The 18,220-nt window shown below is 49.6% G+C and overlaps 1 protein-coding gene across 1 annotated transcript in view; it reads left to right on the forward strand.

The window, feature by feature from the left end:
* The first annotated feature begins 747 nt into the window (after positions 1 to 747).
* Positions 748 to 18,220, forward strand: part of ITGB5 (integrin subunit beta 5) — a 124,171-nt gene continuing 106,698 nt past the window's right edge. The window contains exons 1-2 of the mRNA XM_047875115.1: positions 748 to 1,204; positions 12,574 to 12,659. Coding sequence (XP_047731071.1) covers positions 1,135 to 1,204; positions 12,574 to 12,659 — 156 coding nt within the window. The 5' untranslated portion in view covers positions 748 to 1,134. The remainder of the gene's footprint in view (positions 1,205 to 12,573; positions 12,660 to 18,220) is intronic.

Here is an 18,220-nt window from a genome sequence, read left to right on the forward strand (position 1 = left end):
TCTCCTCCTCTTGCCTATAAACCATTCCAGTCTTAATCCATTCATCGTGGCCCAGCTCAAGGCCACCTGTCCCTTCTCACGCGCTGTCTGGGGAAGCTCCCCAATTGCTACTGGTAAGTTCAGAACCAGCTCTGCTGAAGGATAAGGTGAAAGCCTGAGCACCTGTTTCTGAGTTTATCAGTTTAACTTCACGGAAACCGCCAGGGATGAGGAAGGCTAGCGGCATATCGTCCAGGCTCGAATCCTCGAAAACGGCAAAGTGCTTGCGAGGGAAAAGTGGGCTTTACATGTGCCTCCACGCCCCACATGCCCTCCCTTCGAGATCCAGCTCGTCTCCTCTTACTACACCCGCAGGCGCCTCCGTCTCTCCTCGGGGCGATCGCGCTGCTGGAGGTGCGACTTTGGGAGAGCCAGACGGCCAAGGCAGGATCTCACCATACCTGCTCTCCGTCTCGAAGTCTGGTAATTCAAAGTAATCACGGTTCGCCCCTTGGAGCGTGCCCGTCTTTCCCCGTGGCGCCAGGCTGCTAAGAAAGCAGAGCGAGACCCTCCTTAGCGACTTCGCTCCCCCGGGTCCCCCCAGTAAGCGCGGCGTAAGGGACTTGCACCTGGGCGCCCCGGGCTCCGCGTCCCCGGGCGGGTCCCCGCTCGGGGCGGAGCTGGCCCGGCCCGGAGCTCGCCCCGCCCCGCCGTAAACTGACCGTGTGGCAGCCGGGCGGGGGCTTAGAGGGGGGAGAAGGGGAGGAGAGAGGAGGGAGGAAAGTGGAGCCTGGCGGGCCGGAGGGAGGAAGGGAAGGGGCGGAGGCGGAGGGCAGAGTGTGGCGGCGCGTCCCGGAGCCCAAGTCGCGGCCCCAGCGCGGAGCCCGCCCCTCCCCGGCCCAGAGCCGCCCGCCGGGGCCGTCCCGAGCCGCGATCCCCCGGCAGCCCCGGGACTCGGCTGCGAGCACTGCGGGAGGGATGGTGGTGGCGGGGCGCCGGCCAGCGCAGCCGCCAGCTCCTCCCGCCCGGCCAGGGGGGCTGTGAGCCGGGCATGCGGCTGCGGCCCCCGGCCCTCGCCCCCCGCGCTCCGGCCTCGGCCCCGGGCCCCCGCGGAGCCCGCCGTCCGCGCCGCCGCTGAGGCCGGGCGCCCCCACCATGCCGCGGGCCCCGGCGCCCCTGTACGCCTGCCTGCTCGGGCTCTGCGCGCTGGTGCCCAGCCTCCCAGGTAAGCCGCGTCGCCCGCCGAGCAGAGAAACTTTGTCCCGCTCGGAGCCTCCCGCCGGCGGCGTGGAGGGCGGGGCGAGGGGCGCTGTCTGGGTGGGGGAGCGTCTTCCGGGCTCCCCACCCCCAGGGGGCGAGCGGCGGGGTGCCGCCCGGTGGGGGGCTCGCGAGGTGCGTGCGTCACCCCGCGCGCAGTCAGCAGCCGCCCCGGCGCGCTGTCGTCGGCCGCCGGTCAGTCCCGGGCCGAGGAGGAGTCTCCCCTTCCTGTGTAAACAGCCTTGCCCGGCTGCTGACCGGCCCGCGTGCGCCCGCGCCCTCTGCCCGGGGAGGGCCGCCGCCAGCCCTGCGTGGGGGCCGGGGCGCCTCGCTCCCGGGCACAAAGCGGCCCTTGTGGCCGGCCGGGGGCGGGCGGGCTGCGGGGAGGCGCCGAGGGATGCCGCCAGTGCCCTGGTCCCCAGAAGGCGAAGGGCAGCGAGGGGGGCGCGAGAGCCGGAGTCCTTGCTGGAGCCACGGCTACTCCGGAGGGCTTGTCTCTTCGAACTGCGGGTGCTCGGGGCCCCTAAGCGCATCCTAGAGTTTCACAGCACCCAGTTTAACGGCCTTCTTTTAAAGTTTAATCCCCTTGCTTCCTCCCGAAGCCACCGCCAAACCCTTGGGACACCGGCGTCCCAAGTCACAGCCCCACCTGGGACTTACCGACCTGACTCCTGCCCGGGTTTATCCCGAGATACACGAAACACTCGCCCTGGAACATTCCCCTAACTCTGGAGGATTCTGGGGCGGAGGGCAGGAGGTGTGCTATTGCTTTGGCGCGATACTGCCAGGGGCTGGAGGCTGTGTGAGGAGCCCTCACTTACCTGCTTTAAGTTTTCCGAGTTGGGACGAGAGTGGATGTGGCAGTTAGGAGGCCCCAGAGGAAGGATGCTCCGTTTTTGCGCAGGGGCTGCCAGACAGATAAGCTACCCCGAGCCCCTACCAAAAAATCAGGAAGCTCTAGCTTTTCTCCTTTCCCGGAGGAAATAATTGTGTCCTTTATTGCTTCATTCTCTAGCAGGCCCACGATACTGGATTGCTCTTGTGCCTGGCTGCCAAGGGAGAGGGCACTAGTCCCCTACCGGGCCTCATTTACATGAAGACCTGGAGGTTTACCTCTGAGCAGGAGGAGGGTTCTGGGCAAACAAAAACTTCTTTAGGCCCTAATGCAAACTTAATACTGGAGCAAGATATCTTTTATGGGAAAATAATCACTGTAGAACATGGAGTAGATCAGTGGTTTCCAAACACCCATCTGGCAAGCAGTGCCCATCGCTGATGTTTTCATGGGTCCTCAGGGAAATGCAGCTCAGAGAAGGATGGCAGCTTGTGGCACACACAGGAGTTTATCTTTGTCAGTGGTCCCCTGCCTCACAGGACTGCCCTTTAATTTGAAATGATGTCTTTTTCATTTTTGGTTGGTATAGTTGGTTTCATTTATTTTTTTAGTGATTTATAGTGATGACAGAGGGTAGTTTTTCTTTTTTGGCAAAATAAAAAATCTAGCAATCCTGTATAAATTTCCCCTCCTCTTTTTCTGTTTCTTCTGTTCTTTTTTTTTTTTTTTTTTTAAAGTTTATTTATTTTGGGAGCGAGAGGGAGAGAGAGAGAGCTCATGAGCACACAAGTGGGGGGAGGGCAGAGAGAGAGAATCCCAAGCAGGCTCTGCACTGTCAGTGCGAACCGATGCGGGGCTCAGACCCACAAACTGTGAGTCATGACCTAAGTCAAAGTCAGACGCTTAACTGACTGAGCCACCTAGGCGCCCCTGTTTTGTTCGTAATGTTCTGTGAAATCCCAAAGTTTGGCAACTGCTAAAGGAGATGATTTCTAAGTTGCCTTACAGCTTGACCTTCTGCGATTCTAATAAAAACTCAAATGTTTGCATTTGTGAAGAATTCTTTTAATATATTGCTTTCCATTTGCGTTGTGATTTCCGTTTTTCACAGTTCATATGCATCTTCACAGTGATGTCCATTTTCCGAATGGGCCCAAAAGGGCAACGCGACTTGCCCACTCTTCCTTGTCCACTGATGGATCTCAAAAGCTTTTTGGTCTAGTGCCCTTTGTCCTACATGATGCAGTTTAGGTAGGGAGAAAAGCATTGAGTCTTGGTGGTTTATTTCCAACTCCTTCTGAATTCCCTTTTCTTCTGCTGCTGCCTGCTAGAGCTCAGCCAGCCTACTGTGGGCCAGCAGGGCCATGATGGAGCGAGCTCATCACTGGCCTCCAGACCGGTCACCTCCCTCTTAGCCCCGGAGCCTCTCAAGGTTGGAAGAGACTGACACATATTTGTGTGATTTCTCCTAGTGCCCCAGGGTTGCTGAGCTGGCTTCACACAGACTTTGAAACAGTTTTTCTTTTCCTTCCCTTTTCTTCTTTTTTTCTTGAGGCCCCACAGGTACTTTTCCCAGAGCTTGTTTCTGTCTCGCTCCTAGGAACATGACTGGAAAGAAAAACCTTCATTGCCCAGTGAAAGAAAGAGGTGACCCACGGGGCCATGCCTGCCTGGGTGTCCCTAGACCAGTGGCCAAGTTGCACGTCTGTTGCTTTCACTACACTTCCATCCCTGTGCTTAATCCAGCAGGAAGCAGACTTTTAATTGAAGAGGACTCATTTCAAACAAGTCTCTGGCAGGTTGACCAGCCCTCTCCTATTCAGAGTTATCTCCTGCTCTCCTTATCCCATGGCCAAGAGCCTCTGGACAGGACTCGAGGACATGGTCTTCCCACAAAACCAGAGAAGGGCTTCTCTGGGGTGAGGCCTTTGCTCCCTGAGAGGGAAGGGGAGGAGTGTGGTATTGATCCTGCTGCAGGACTGGAGTCATGTTTACTATCATAGTTTATTAAAAAAAAAAAAAAAAATCATATGTTCCTTTAGTGAATACCCTGCCAGTTAGAATGCTCTGAATCCTAGGAGAGCCCTGTACTCTATTTAGTGGGCTCCTGCTGACAGTGCTCTCCCGTCCACCACATGTTTCATGGCCTGTGAGGGGGCTGCTGGAGTTCGGCCTTGGGTTTGTAGCTCTCTTCAGGTAACCAGTCCTGGGTCTAGCAATAACGGGGCAGTGAAATGCAAACAGTGGGCTTGGTCTGGAGACTGCTGTTTACCCTGGGTATTTACATTTTAGCTCCATCATCCTTGAGTTGGGGGGAGGGGGGCTTTTTATAAAGGGGATTGAGGCAGAAGAGGGCAGGGTCTAATTAGCTCTAATTAGTATTCTCCTCCTGCTTGTTCTCCGTGCTTATTTAGCTACTGAGGCAACGGAGAATTAAAATACCTAAATACTTGGCAAAAGGCTTTTTGTGCCTGCCTACCCTGGTAACTAGTTTCTCTTCTTGAGCCGGCTCATGGAAATACTCTGAAAAGTTTTCACGATATCAGTAATGTGGAACAATTACTGCCTAAATAATAGTGTCTTTTTCATGTGGCAGTGTGCAGCTGGGTTCGTGGGGGGGTGGGGCGGATATCTCTTTTCACAGGTATTTTCTGTTGGCTGGGGGTGAAGCTTCAAAAAGCCCACTGCTATAGTTTGTTTGCTTTCTTTCCACTTGGAATGGGATTAATAGCCTTTATAAATGTAAAGGAACACGTTATTTATAGGCCCCATTTGTTTGTGAGGCTTCTTCTTGCTTCTGTTGAATGCAGGGTTTGATTCCTGGGCCACCTGGTGAAAAGTTTGCTCATAGACAGGCCTTGACACATCCCCTGTGGTGGATGCTGGAGGGGCAGGTAGTGTGGCCTACCCTCCTTACTGGATTCCCTCCCTCCCTCACCCTCCTCCCCTAACACCACCAGAGTTTCTGAGATGCTTGCTTGTCTCGTATAGCTGGGGCCCTGCTCCTGCTCTTGTCCCCTTTACCTATCCTCAGCTCTCACTCAGAGTGATTCTGTTAAAACTCAAGTCAGATCATGCGCTCTGCTTAAAACCCTCCAGTGGCTTCCAGAAGTCCTGACAGTGGCCTGCCAGGCCTCTCTGGGAACTCTGACTTCCCCGACTTTATTTTTCTCACCACTCCCAGTGGCGCACTTGGCTCTCCCTTTTCTTCCAGCACGCCACCTATGCTGCACAGCGGGCCCCTCTCTGGGCCTGGGGTACTGTCTCCCCAGATATCCGTAGGGCATGCTGCCTCCACCCTGCAGCCCTTTCTTGGCGGTCTCCTGCTCAGCAAGTTGTCCCTGGCCACTCGCAACTAAACCTCCTGCCCCACATCCCTCCTGTCTCTTTTCTTTCCTTAATTTTTCTCCTCAGCCCTCATCGTCATCTCGTGTACTGTCAGTGCCCTCTTCCCCAATGAGGATTCTCCCCCAACCGGAAGCACTGTGAGGGCAGAGGGTTCTGTTGATTTTGTTTATCACTGTGGCCTCTGCCTAGGATATTGCCTGGGTCATATTTGTTGAATGGATGGATGAGCTTGAGTCTTGGCAAGATTTTTTGAGCTGGAATATATGATAGAGGCCGTGTATTGTACCCCCTGAATTGTTTGCATGAGAATGCTGAGGCCTGGAAAGAGTAAGTGGCTTGCCCAAGGTCATGTAGCCAGTAAGTGGCAGAACAAGTACTTGGATCTTTTGTGTCCAGGATAGCCTCTTCCCGTAATTCCAGCCCAATGTCCCCTCCTCTGTGAAGCGTACTCTGCCCCCTTCGGGTAGGTGGAATTGGCCTGTCCTTCCCTTGCTCCCACAGTACATTCTGTTACACTAGGGGCCAGGTGTCCCCCTCACATACTGCGTGGCAAATTAACCAGGCCTTATTTACCTTTAGGTTCCTAATACAGCCACAATGGATCCCCCCTCCCATCCCCACTCCACTACCCCATGGTTTCAGTGGTCTTTAAAAAACCCCTCAATTTTCTAAAAACGTATATCAGTTTTAGATATACAGGAAAATTGAGAAGATAGTACAGAGAGTTCCTATATACCCCACACCCAGTTTGCCTATTATTAGCATCTTACCTTAGTACCGTATGTTTTTTACAATTAATCAGCCACATTGATACATTATTATTAACTACAGTTCACACTTTATTTTTGTAATAATTTTTTTAACGTTTATTTTTATTGAGAGATAGACACAGAGCATGAGCAGGGGAGGGGCAGAGAGAGGGGGAGACACAGAATCTGAGGCAGGCTCCAGGGGCTGAGCTGTCGGCACAGAGCCCGATGCAGGGCTCGAACTCATAAACTGAGAGATCATGACCGGAGTCAAAGTCAGACGCTTAACCGACTGAGCCACCCAGGCGCCCCAGTTCATACTTTATTTTATTTAATTTTTTTTTTTAAATAAGCCCCAGGCCCACTTAAAAAAAAAAAAAAAGAAAAACAAACTTGAACTCACAACCCTGAGGTTCTGAGTCACATACTCTACTCATGAGCTAGCCAGGTACCGCTGAGGTTCATACTTTAGTCTGATTTCTTTAGTTTTTACCCAATGCCCCTTTTCTGTTCTAGGATCCCATTCAGAATGCCACATAAATTGAGTTGCCTTGTCTCAGTCTCCTTTGGACTGTGACAGTTTCTCAGTCTTTTCTTGTTTATGATGACCTTGACAGTTTAAAAAAATTTTTTTTAAAGTTTGTTCATTTTTTAGAGACAGAGACAGAGCACGAGTCAGGGAGGGGTAGAGAGAGAGGAAAAGACAGAATCTAAAGCAGGCTCCAGGCTCTGAGCTGTCAGCACAGAGCCTGATGCAGGGCTGAAACTCCCATGTGGTGAGATCATGACTTGAGCTGAGGTCGGACACTCAGCCACTGAGCCACCCAGGCACCCTGATGACTTTGACAGTTTTGAGGAGATATTTTGTAGATTGTCTGATGTTTTTCCTCATGATTAGGCTGGAGTTATGGTTTTTGGAGAAGGCCATAGAGGTAATCAATTGCCTTTTTAAAAATTATTTGAATAGGTAGTATAGTCGTATGATTTTTTTTTTTATAGTATAACAATTGTACAGTGAGAAATCTGTTTTCCATTCTCAGTGCCCATCAGTCTAGCATCTTGCCCTGACCCCTTCCCTCACACATTACCCCTGTTAGGTTTCTTATGTATTCAGGGTGTTTTCTACACGTATATTACAGATATCCCTCCCCTGGGGCACTTGGTTGACTGAGTAGGTTAAGCCTCCGGCTCTTGATTTTGACTCAGGTCATGATCTTGTGGTTTGTGAGTTCAAGCCTTACATCAGGCTCTGCCCTGACAGTGCTGCTTGGGATTCTCTGTCTCTCTCTCTTGCTGCCCCTCCCTTGCTCTCTCACTCTCTCTCTCTCTCTCTCAAAATGGATACATAAACTTAAAAAAATTAAAAAGCAAATATTCCTCCCCTATGTGTGTTGAAAGCACTATACACACTGTTGTATGTCTTGCCTTTTATTTGCAACTTAATATATCGAGGTAAGGTTTGTATCAGTATATAGGGAGCATGCACATTCTTTTTTAAAACTGCATATTATATGCAAATATATGAATTTGTTTAAAAATACAAGTCATATCTGTCAAGCGGGGTGTTCTGCAGATGTGTGATGTTCAGAAAGGTAGTCTAAGATGGGAACTGGCCTTCCTGAGGCATATATTTACAGTTCATGGTAACATCTTTGGACCAACGACTAGTTGCTAGATTTTGTACCAGAAACATTTCATTTATTGTGTGAGAAGTATGGGGGGCGTGGTTCAGGATATGAGGAGAGGCACTCCATTGTTGCCACTTTTTAACAAAGAAAACAACAATAATGAAATGTCTTTATTTTCTGTTGTCTTGACAACAGTGACTAAAATGTAATTTAGGATCATGAGAAATCCCGCTTCTCGCTTGAATCATGAAGATGACACACACATGAACCATTCTGAATGTTACGATCTGTTACTGTTAATGTGCTTTCTAGGGTGAGAACACACCCTACATACTCACCATGCTTTTCCCACTCTCCTAGCTGAATAGTGTCATGTCCCCTCTCTCCCTGCCAGTATAGGGTTATTCTAGCTCGGTACTCATTTCTGTTAACCCACTGAATGTTTTGGATCAGGAAATTCCACCTGCTGGATGTGTGCTGTAGCAGGTGTTGTCTGACCTTGGACATGTGGGGTGGACAGAGATGGGGAGAGACTGCATGGAGGGAGGCTGGCAGGAAGCCACTGCAGGAATCTAGACTCAGTGCAGAGGGCCTGGCTTGGGCATTGTGGGGCCAGAGAGGGCAGGCAGGAAGGGCTGGATTAAAAGCAACATTTCATGCATCTTGAAGGAATGATCGACCGGACGTGGTAGCTGCCTGGATATGATTGATGAAAGAGAGGGGTGAGTCAATGAGTTTCGGAAGGAGAGCATATTTTTAGATTATGGTTTGCACTAAACCCCAGCTTCGGGGGTGTTAAGGGCTGCAGGCAGTTGCAGTTGGACTGGAAATAGTCACAGTGCAAACCAAGAAAAGATGTGGCCATCGTCTGGGCCACTAGTTCCTATTTCCATGACCTAGACACGACACTCTGACATTTGGGAACTCTAGCTGTTTAGCTTTTTATTCATTGCTTCCGTCCTTTCAAAATGCTGTTGGTGCCGAGTGACTCATCCAGCCAACTCGAAACTCTGAAATATTAATAGGTGGAGAGAGGAGAAATGCCAAGGGAAGAGCTCTGGTGCTGTGGTGGGTGTCAGCACACAACCTATGCTTTTGGTTCCTGGAGTGCCTGTCTGGTCCCTGTTACCCGGTACACTGAGCTCCCGGGGAGCAAGGCGCATTCATCTCTGTATTTCTAGCATCCCCTAGTGCAGAGCTTGGCATTTAGTACATGCTTCGTGCAGGCTTTCTTGAATTTGAATTTGTCCCAGGAGCCTAATTTTAGAGGAATCATTTCGAGTGCAGCACAACTACTTTACTGTTGCTTGTCAATATGTAATAATAGAATTAATTAGGAAATCAGGACAACACGTATTTTACAGTTGTTCAGTATGTTTTCATAGCAGATGTCTGTCCCATCCTTTGAGCCTCTTCAGTATTACCTCCAAGCTCTTGTAGGCTGACAAAACAGAAGACCAGAGCCCAGTCTGTCTGGGTCCGCACTGAGGAGCCTTATTGCCTTGAGCTCAAGACCCTCCACCCAAGTTCCTAAAGCTCAGTGATGAATGAGGCCCTGGTATTTAGAAAGTAGTCTTTGTGAATTTCTGTGCATCTAAGCAGAGACACGAATAAGACAGCTGACCTCAAATTCCTTTCTGATTGAGAGCCTGTTATAGATCTCCTCAAGGAGATCCCAGAGCTCACTGGTCACACTGCCCTGAGCCTGGGCTGGGTCAGGGATTGCCAGGCAGATCCCCGATTTGGGCACTTGCTAACCAGCACCCCTTCTGACCTCTTTCTGGCAGACGGGGCTCCTTGTTTCAAGTCACTGACTCCTGTTTTCTCATGTTTTCATCTCTAAAATGAGCTGACTTGGCCAGCTCATTTTAAAACAGTTCTAGCTCTAGGGGCGCCTGGGTGGCGCAGTCGGTTAAGCGTCCAACTTCAGCCAGGTCACGATCTCGCGGTCCGTGAGTTCGAGCCCCGCGTCGGGCTCTGGGCTGATGGCTCAGAGCCTGGAGCCTGTTTCCGATTCTGTGTCTCCCTCTCTCTCTGCCCTTCCCCCGTTCATGCTCTGTCTCTCTGTCCCAAAAATAAATAAACGTTGAAAAAAAAAATTAAAAAAAAAATAAATAAAACAGTTCTAGCTCTGAGGGTCTGCAACTCCCATGATTTTATGGAAATGATTTTGGGTGTCAAAGGAGATGGTGTGCCACAAGGACCTGAATTTTTTTGTTAATTTTTTAACATTTATTTCTTTTTGAGAGAGGGGGAGGGGCAGAGATAGGGACACAGAGGATCCCAAGCAGGCCTCGTGCTCTGACAGAGCCATATGAACCATGAACCCATGAACCATGAGATCATGACCTGAGCCGAAATCAAGAGTCACCTCTTAACCGGCTGAGCCACCCCAGGTGCCTCAAGGGCCTGAATTTGTACTTGATAAGGAGAGCAGGGGGAAAGTCACTTTCATTCTGGATTTGATCCCTCCACCCCCATTTGAGTTTCTGACACGTAAGGAGATTTGACCACAAAGTGGAACTGGCATTTTGAAACTCTTCCTGCCTACATATTTTTTTTAAGCCTATTTAAACATCATCAAGTGAGTGGATTCGCTTTAAAATGAGAAAGGAACTTGTCAGTGCAAGCAGGAGGCAGGCAGGCCCGAATTCCCAGTGGGCTGGATTCAAAGACCTTCTTGGTTAGTGTTTGGACCTGGGAAGGGCTCTTCTGCTGAAATGAGGTTATGCATGCTATCCCAGCTTGTTTCTCCAGCGAAATGTGTTCTGAGTCCAGGGCTTGCACCCAGGAGGTCCTGTTGCAGGCCTGGCAGTGAGATTGGAGTCCCCCAGCTCTGTGGGTGTGGCAGGGGCTCAGCAAGGCGGCTGGTGGTGCCCAGGAGCCCAGAGTGCTGCATCAAGCTGGGGGAAAGCATCTGACTTTACTCTCTCGGGGCCTCCAAAGCCCTTCCTCCTTTCTTCCCAGCATCTCTGGTCCTGCTAGGGTCTCCTCCCTTCCACCCCGGTGGCCATTCTAATCCCAGATGGTATTTGTTCCCTTTAGTGTCCCTCGTGGTGACTAAGTGCAGCTCCCTGTGTCGATTTCTGTTGTTTTACTGCTAGTGGCAAAGGAGAAGCAGGGAGTTAAAACTAGCAAATTGGGGAAATGCTAGGGTTTCAAGAGGTCTTACAATAGTTGTTTTTATGGTATTTCATGGAGTTCCCTATATTTTCCCCCTCCACTCTCCCTTTTAATCTTTTCCGGCTGTTTTTCCCCTTACAGTTTGGACCCTTCTTTCTAGGGCTGGTGGCCCTGGGTTTCTCTTTTTTCCATCAGTTCAGTGGACATTCTCTCTTCTTGAAATTCAGGGCAATGACCAGAAGAGACTAGTGGGTCCTTAGTGCTATGAGGGCTGAACAGAGAGCCATGTTCATTCAGAGAAATACCAACATCCTCTCCTCTCGGTCAAAAGAACTGTGTCCTTGATGTTTCTGAGAAGAAGGAAAAGAAAAGAATGATAAGTTTCAAGGTTCGCAAGGTTGAAGAAGGGTGGGTGCAGGTGTGGGGTAGGGAGTTGAGGGGGCAGTGAATTTAACTTCACCACTGCAGTTTAGCACCCCCCTCAGGAAACCCCTCCCCAGATTAATGGGAGAGAAGGGACTGGTCTTGGTTTGAAATAAGTAAGCTTTACGATGATAAAGAAATCTCCTTCTAATCTTAGTTTCTGATTTTTTTTTTTTTAAATCAGGATGGGTTTTGAATTTGGTCAAATGCCTTTTTATTACCCAGTGAGGTGATGATATGGTTTTTCTTATTTGACCTACTAGTAGGTATACTGAATTAATGGATTTTATCTTAACCCATTAATTAATTAATTTCAGAGAGAGAGTAAGAGTGAGTGGGGGAAGAGCAGAGAAAGAGAGGGAGAGAGAGAATCCTAAGCAGGCTCCCCACTGCCAGCGCAGAGCCGGATGTAAGGCTCGAACTCGTGAATCATGAAATCATGACCTGAGCTGAAGCCAAGAGTCAGATGCTTAACTGACTGAGCCACCCAGGTGCCCCTCTTTTTTCTTTTCTTTTTTTTTTTTTTTTTAAATTTTTTTTCAACGTTTATTTATTTTTGGGACAGAGAGAGACAGAGCATGAACGGGGGAGGGGCAGAGAGAGAGGGAGACACAGAATCGGAAACAGGCTCCAGGCTCTGAGCCATCAGCCCAGAGCCCGACGCAGGGCTCGAACTCACGGACCGCGAGATCGTGACCTGGCTGAAGTCGGACGCTTAACCAACTGCGCCACCCAGGCGCCCCCTCTTTTTTCTTTTTAATAAGGATTTTATTTTTAAGTCCTCTCTCCGGTCAACATGAGGCTCCAACTTACAGCCCTGAGATCAAGAGTTAGAAGCGCTTCCCACCGAGCCAGCCAGGCGCCCCTCTTCTTTTTTCTTTCCTTTTATCGTACAATTTCTGTCATTTTGGGTGGACTGAGTGTAGTGAGGCCTTCGGTGAGGGAGGCCCTCCTGTGTGATGGGGCTGGAAATCCACGGGGATCCAGCAGAAGTAATGGGAGTTGCTCACGCTAGTGGGCACGCTCGGTGAGCGCTTCAAAAACTGTCACAGCGTTTAGGGTGCGGCCAATGAGCCTTAACCTGCGATTAGCACTGGGGCCTGTACCCTTCAGCCTTACCCAGGCTCCCTGTTAAAAAAGGAAGTGACCCCTCCCCCCACCCCATACAAAAGCCTCGTCAATCAGGTTTATGGCCTGGAACTAATTGGTGCATCTTTATCTTTCTTTGAAGGTCTTAACATATGCACTAGTGGAAGTGCCACCTCCTGTGAAGAATGTCTGTTAATCCACCCGAAATGTGCCTGGTGCTTCAAAGAGGTATGTGGCCGGGGTGGGGGTGGGGAAGAAGGGGCAGGCTACCCCACAGCTCGCCAAGTTGACTGTGCAGAAAATTCTGCAGACTGCGTCTTCCTCTTTTTTTTTTTCTAGGGCATTTATAACATGGGTCTTCAGATCGTGTTGAGTGTTTTCACCCTATTTTAGGAAAACAGGGCCTTCCTTCCCCTTGTGGGGAAGCCAGTTATGACCCTCGTATGGTTTTCTGCTCTTTGGTAAGAGATGTGAGCATGTGAAGTGAGTTGTTTTGTGACAGTTCAGAACCTGCAGGGGTGGGTGGCATGTTGGTGGAGGCCAGTCATCTTCATGGGGCTCGTCTGAGGATGAGTATTATGAGTCAGCCTTTATGGAATAGTTAAAAATAATGGTTGCTGTTTCTTCCCACCCTGTAAGAAGGGTTATAAGTTCAGAAAGATGTTAGGCATACTGCTTTCACAAAGCGATGCAAATACCAGAGCTTGGTGCGCTCATCAGCAAATGATCAATTTCTAAAATTCCTTTCTTGAAGGACATTTCTGGATCACTTGTCAAAACTATTGTCAGAAGCACAGGGCACGAACCCTCTTTGCACAAGCACCCTGTTAAGGTTATTTTTTGAAGAAGCTAAGACTTGCTATCTCGCACTGGCTAAGTGTCTGCAATTCAGTGCGTGGGGCCTGTCAGGAGGACAAGAGAGGGCTCCTGGGAGGCCATGCTTCTTCACCACGATGCAGCCTCAGAGCCTAGGGATTGGTTTCCTCTTCGATGGCTACAGATGGCCATGTGGGGAGCCCCGCTAGATACTGCACACCTTTTACATGGCATCTCCGGCCCTCACAACAGCTCTGTCAGGTAGGTGGGAATAACAACCATTTTATTGATGAAAATTGAAGGCTCAGAGAGGTGAAGTGACTTTTTCAAGACTACGCATTGTGCCAAAGCTGAGTTTCAGTCTGCCTTCTTGGATTTCTGAGTCCAAGCTCTTTCCTCGAGGCCACTCGGCCTCTCAAGTGTGACCTCTCGAGTTTTTTTTTAGTAGAGAGTAAGATTACTAAATAAGTGATTCCAATCCCAATAAATTTATCCCAAGAAATCTTCTCAATGTATGAACCTTCATTGTGTTTGTGCTTAATTGTGGTGTGTTTATTATGAAATTTCTTTAAAACCTTTCACTGGTACCCTATGACTTGCATGACAAATCCAAGTTCCTTGGCCCCCACCTGTCTCCCCACCATCATCACTTGCCTGCCCCCAGCACTTTGGTCAGAGGGAACTACCCAAAGATCCCTAGAGAGCCCTGCCTGATGAATACCCTCATGGTTTTTCCTGTGCGTGCTCCTGTGCTTCTGCCCTTTTCCTGACCAACATTTGTCTTCCCCCGTTTTCAAGAATCAGTTCAAGACTCATCTCCTCTATGAAGACTTTCATGGTTTTCCCAGACACATCTGTCCACCTATCCATCCCTCAGTCCATCCACGCCATTTGGCAAGGAAATGTTATCTCTCTCTTCCCGAATGTTGGGGCAGGGGTTTTATCTGTTTTCTGCACTGCTGGATCCCCAGTACCCAGAGCGTTAACCTGGCACACAGTAGTTGCTCAATAAATACTGGCTGAAGGCTTTCACTGGACTGCTATTGATTATCTGCACGTGCAGGCCATGACCACCTCTTTGTCTCCCCATATTCTGTACTTCATTGGTAGCACTTATAACCTTTTATTGTTATTAACTTGTTTTCAGGCCGGTTACTGACTAAATCATCTTCTTGAAAATCTAAACTATGTCTTACTCATCTTGGCCTCTCCAGATTCAGCCAAGAATCTGGCAGAAATTCCTATTGGATAAAAGAGGTGGGCTTAAACAACATGTCGTTAGAAAACCAAAGTTTAAATCTCAGTTTTGCCATATTTCCTCCCAGTTTCTTGATATGTAAAACGAAGGTGACAGCTCCCACCCTCCAGCATAACTGGGAGTGTAGAATGAGATCAGGCCGCGAGAGGGTTTGTGAATGGGACTGCTGATTAACAGAATGAGTATTATCCAGCAAACTGCTTCTGTTGTCGTGACATTTTCTAGTAAATGTAGGCAGTGGGATCTTCAAACCAGGGTCAGTGGTCTACTTTGGTTTTCTTCCTTTTCTTGTGCTAGTACCTCCGCGAGTCTGATGTCCTAATATTGATAGTGAATGACATTATCTCAAGGAACATGTCACTGTCCCAGGCCACACTTGGGTTCCCTCTCTCGCCCATCTGGTTCCCTGTGCTTCGGCGGAGCCTCAGTCTTGGTTGAAGAACTCCTCATTTTCTTGGGGCGAACTGTCCCTGGGGCCTGAGTGTATTTCAGGGAGCTGAGTTTGGAGAGTTCAGGAATAGTTTTTGATCAGTCTCTGCCCTTTAGCAGGACAGAGTAAGTGTGGCCGAGTGCCTTCTTAACCATATATCCTGGGACGTCATCAGAGAGGTAATGCGTGGCCAAGAGTGTATGATGTGTATGTACGTTGAGGGCTGGTGCCTAATGGACAGCCAGGGAGGGCCAGGTCCCTAATCAGTGTGTTTGTGTGGATTCTGATCCACCCACCTGCCTTGTCGTTGCACACCAGCACAGATTAATCTCAGAACATATTCCATCAAGACTCCCCTGCTCTTGAACTCACCGTGCTTTCTTATTTTACTTGAGGTGGGGTGGGGATCCTCACTCTGCATTTAACATTCCTTGTAACCTAATTCCACATCTTCTACCCAGTCTGCCCTCCCTCACTGTATTCTCCCACAGGTATCGAGTTTGAGTCTGCCCTTGTTCAGCTCCTGCTCAGCACCTCACTCTGGTTCTCTACAGAGTTCTGCTGCGTTGCCTCATTCTCTCTCTCTCTCTCTCTCTCTCTCTCTCTCCTTTTTTAAGATTTTATTTTTAAGTAATCGCTATGCCCAACATGGGGCTCGAACTCACAACCCCAAGATCAAGAGTCACATGCTTTACTGACTGAGACAGCCAGGTGCCCCCTGAATGGCCTTGTCAACCTGGCTCTTTTGCTCTCTTGTCTTTGCTTGCTTGCTTGCTTGCTTGCTTTCTTAATTTTTAAAGTTTATTTATTTATTTTGAGAAAGAGAGGGAGAGAGAGAATCCCAAGCAGGTGCTATCAGCACAGAGCCTGACACAGGGCTCGAACTCACGAACTGTGAGAGCATGACCTGAACTGAAATCAAGAGTGGGATGCTCAACCAACTGATGCCAACCAGACATCCCTCTTGTCTTTGTTTCCTGATGTAGTTTACTAGTGGCTTCAGACTCACCCTCTGGCTTCGAGACCAGAATTGCCAGGCTTTTTTGTACTCTTAGACTAGGAGTGTAGGAGGCTGCCTGTCCTCACCTGTTCCCATTGCACACCTCAGCCCCTGCCCCTAATACTTTGTGATACCCCCATGGCCCCTGCTTCTCAACCAGCACGAACACTTATGGGGCTCTTTGTACTGCACAGGATGAAACACACAACAAACCCCAGCAGCTTATTATCCATTTTGTCTGTCATTTTTTTTTTTTAGTGGAAAATTTCCCCTGATCTAAGATTATAAGTTTCACAACCCAGTTAGCTGTGAAGAGGAATTTGCAGGGCATGGCGCGCGTGCGTGCGTGTGTGTGTGTGTGTGTGTGCGTGCGCTCGCGCTTTGGGAGGCCCCGGGCAGCCTGCACACACTTTCTTGCCTATGACCCAGTCACATCACTTTGCCTACGTGCAGTGAGAACTGGGAGACCGGACCTAGCTGTGTGCCCAGGGAGACCCTGTGCATGAGCAGAATGTGCTCGAAGCAGGGAAGCCAGTGTGGCTTGTAGGAGGACGGTGGTTTGGGAGAAGTGGACAGGGCTGAAGCACCCAGGCTCCCTATGAGGATAGAAAGAGCAGAGTTTGTGCGGGTGGAGACAAAGATAGGCTAGGGGATTGCATACAGGACTGGGGAAGTGGGGAGTCTGTTGGGCATGACAGTGAGGCACCTTGTGTCCACGGCAGCGCAGGCTGCTGAGAAGCCAGAAGGAGAAGAACCAGGGAGGCAAGGCCGCTGGCCTGTGGTGTTTGGATAGGAGGAAACGGGGATGGACGTGGAAGAAGACTGGGGAAGCCTGGGCCAGGGTGAGGGGTCTTTGCCGGGGAGGTAGACATGGAGAGGCAGAAATGAAGGGTCAATAGGGCCGGGTGCAGGAAAATGAGGAAGGGGACTTTTTAGAAGCTGGGAAACAAGACAGACCAAGCGGACCTTCTGGGGAAATTATGGTGGCTGGGGCATAAATGAGACATTGCCTGTATTTTCCTTTGAGCTAGGAGGAAATGAAGAAAAAAAAATGAGCATTCACTCCAGCTCACAATAAAATATAGATTCTTTGAGAGCATCTCTTTGTGGTCATGAAAGGAATAATCTTGGCCTATTGTGGATGCTTCATAAATATTTGTTCAGTGAATTAAATGAGCCGCCTGAAAGCTGCCGGAGGGATTTCTCCATCCCTGGGGCAGAGGGTACATGTGGGAGGGTGTTGCTCATGCACAGATTTCAGTTTGGATCGCTTACCCTCTCCCCTCACTGCCCCCACATCCACTCAGGCTCTGAGGGGCTGGCCTGGCCCTGCCATATCCCAGGGAAGAGGCCAGCCTCAGATGGTGGTCAGCTCCCCACCTGTGCCCACTTCTCTCCCAGGCTCTCTGCCCATTCACAAGTTTGTTCTTCCCTTTTCATCCCAGAAATTGGGACTGTCTGCGTCTTTCCTGCCTGGGTTCCTCTTCTCCCAGGGCCTGCAAGTTTCTCAGCTCACCCACCCCTGCTGTTTCAGAGACAAACAAAAATCCACCCTTTCCCCCAAACCACCACCCACATCTTCTTAGAGTTTCAACCTTCAGCCAGAGTAGGCAGGATGGGGTGCAGATAATGTAATGACTGCTATGACACAATCACTAGAACCTGAATGAACCTGATCGCACTCAGGCACAGGCCTTCACTGCAGGGAGAGAGATTTTGGTGAGCCAAACGTTCAGGGAGTTAGGTGTTACAATGTTACAAACAGTGGAGCTCACTGTATCTTCTACATAGTAGGTGATGGAGGGAGCGAAAGAGAGCAAGTTAAAACAACTTGCAAAGGCCAATGTGGTAGCAAATTAAAAGGGATCTAAATTTGGAGCACTTCCGTTTTCTTTTTTATATCACGGGCATAGTGACTAAAAGCCATAAAAGATGTTTCAAGTTCCTGTTCCCATTCTGTTGCTTCTTTTGGAAGTTTGCCTGTAATGCAGTTTCCTTTTATGAGTCCTTGGAGGGTTGATGGATGCGTTTCTGGAGACCATGGACAGATGCTTCCTCCATGAAGTGAAACTTTTTAGCATCGAGCATCGGGAGCACCTGCAACGGTTGAGCTGTGCCCAATTAGAAGCCCTTCCTGAAACTAGTTTCCATTTTTCCAAGTTGAGATGAAGTCCCCACTCTCCTTCCGTACCTGTTTTTCTGCATAAGAGAGAATATTTATCCTCCAAGTTTGATAGATGGCAGGAAGATCTCTGCTTTGGGGGCAACAAGAAAGTACTAAATTC

This window comes from Prionailurus viverrinus, chromosome C2 (genome assembly GCF_022837055.1).
Source record: "Prionailurus viverrinus isolate Anna chromosome C2, UM_Priviv_1.0, whole genome shotgun sequence".
Lineage (NCBI taxonomy): Eukaryota > Metazoa > Chordata > Mammalia > Carnivora > Felidae > Prionailurus > Prionailurus viverrinus.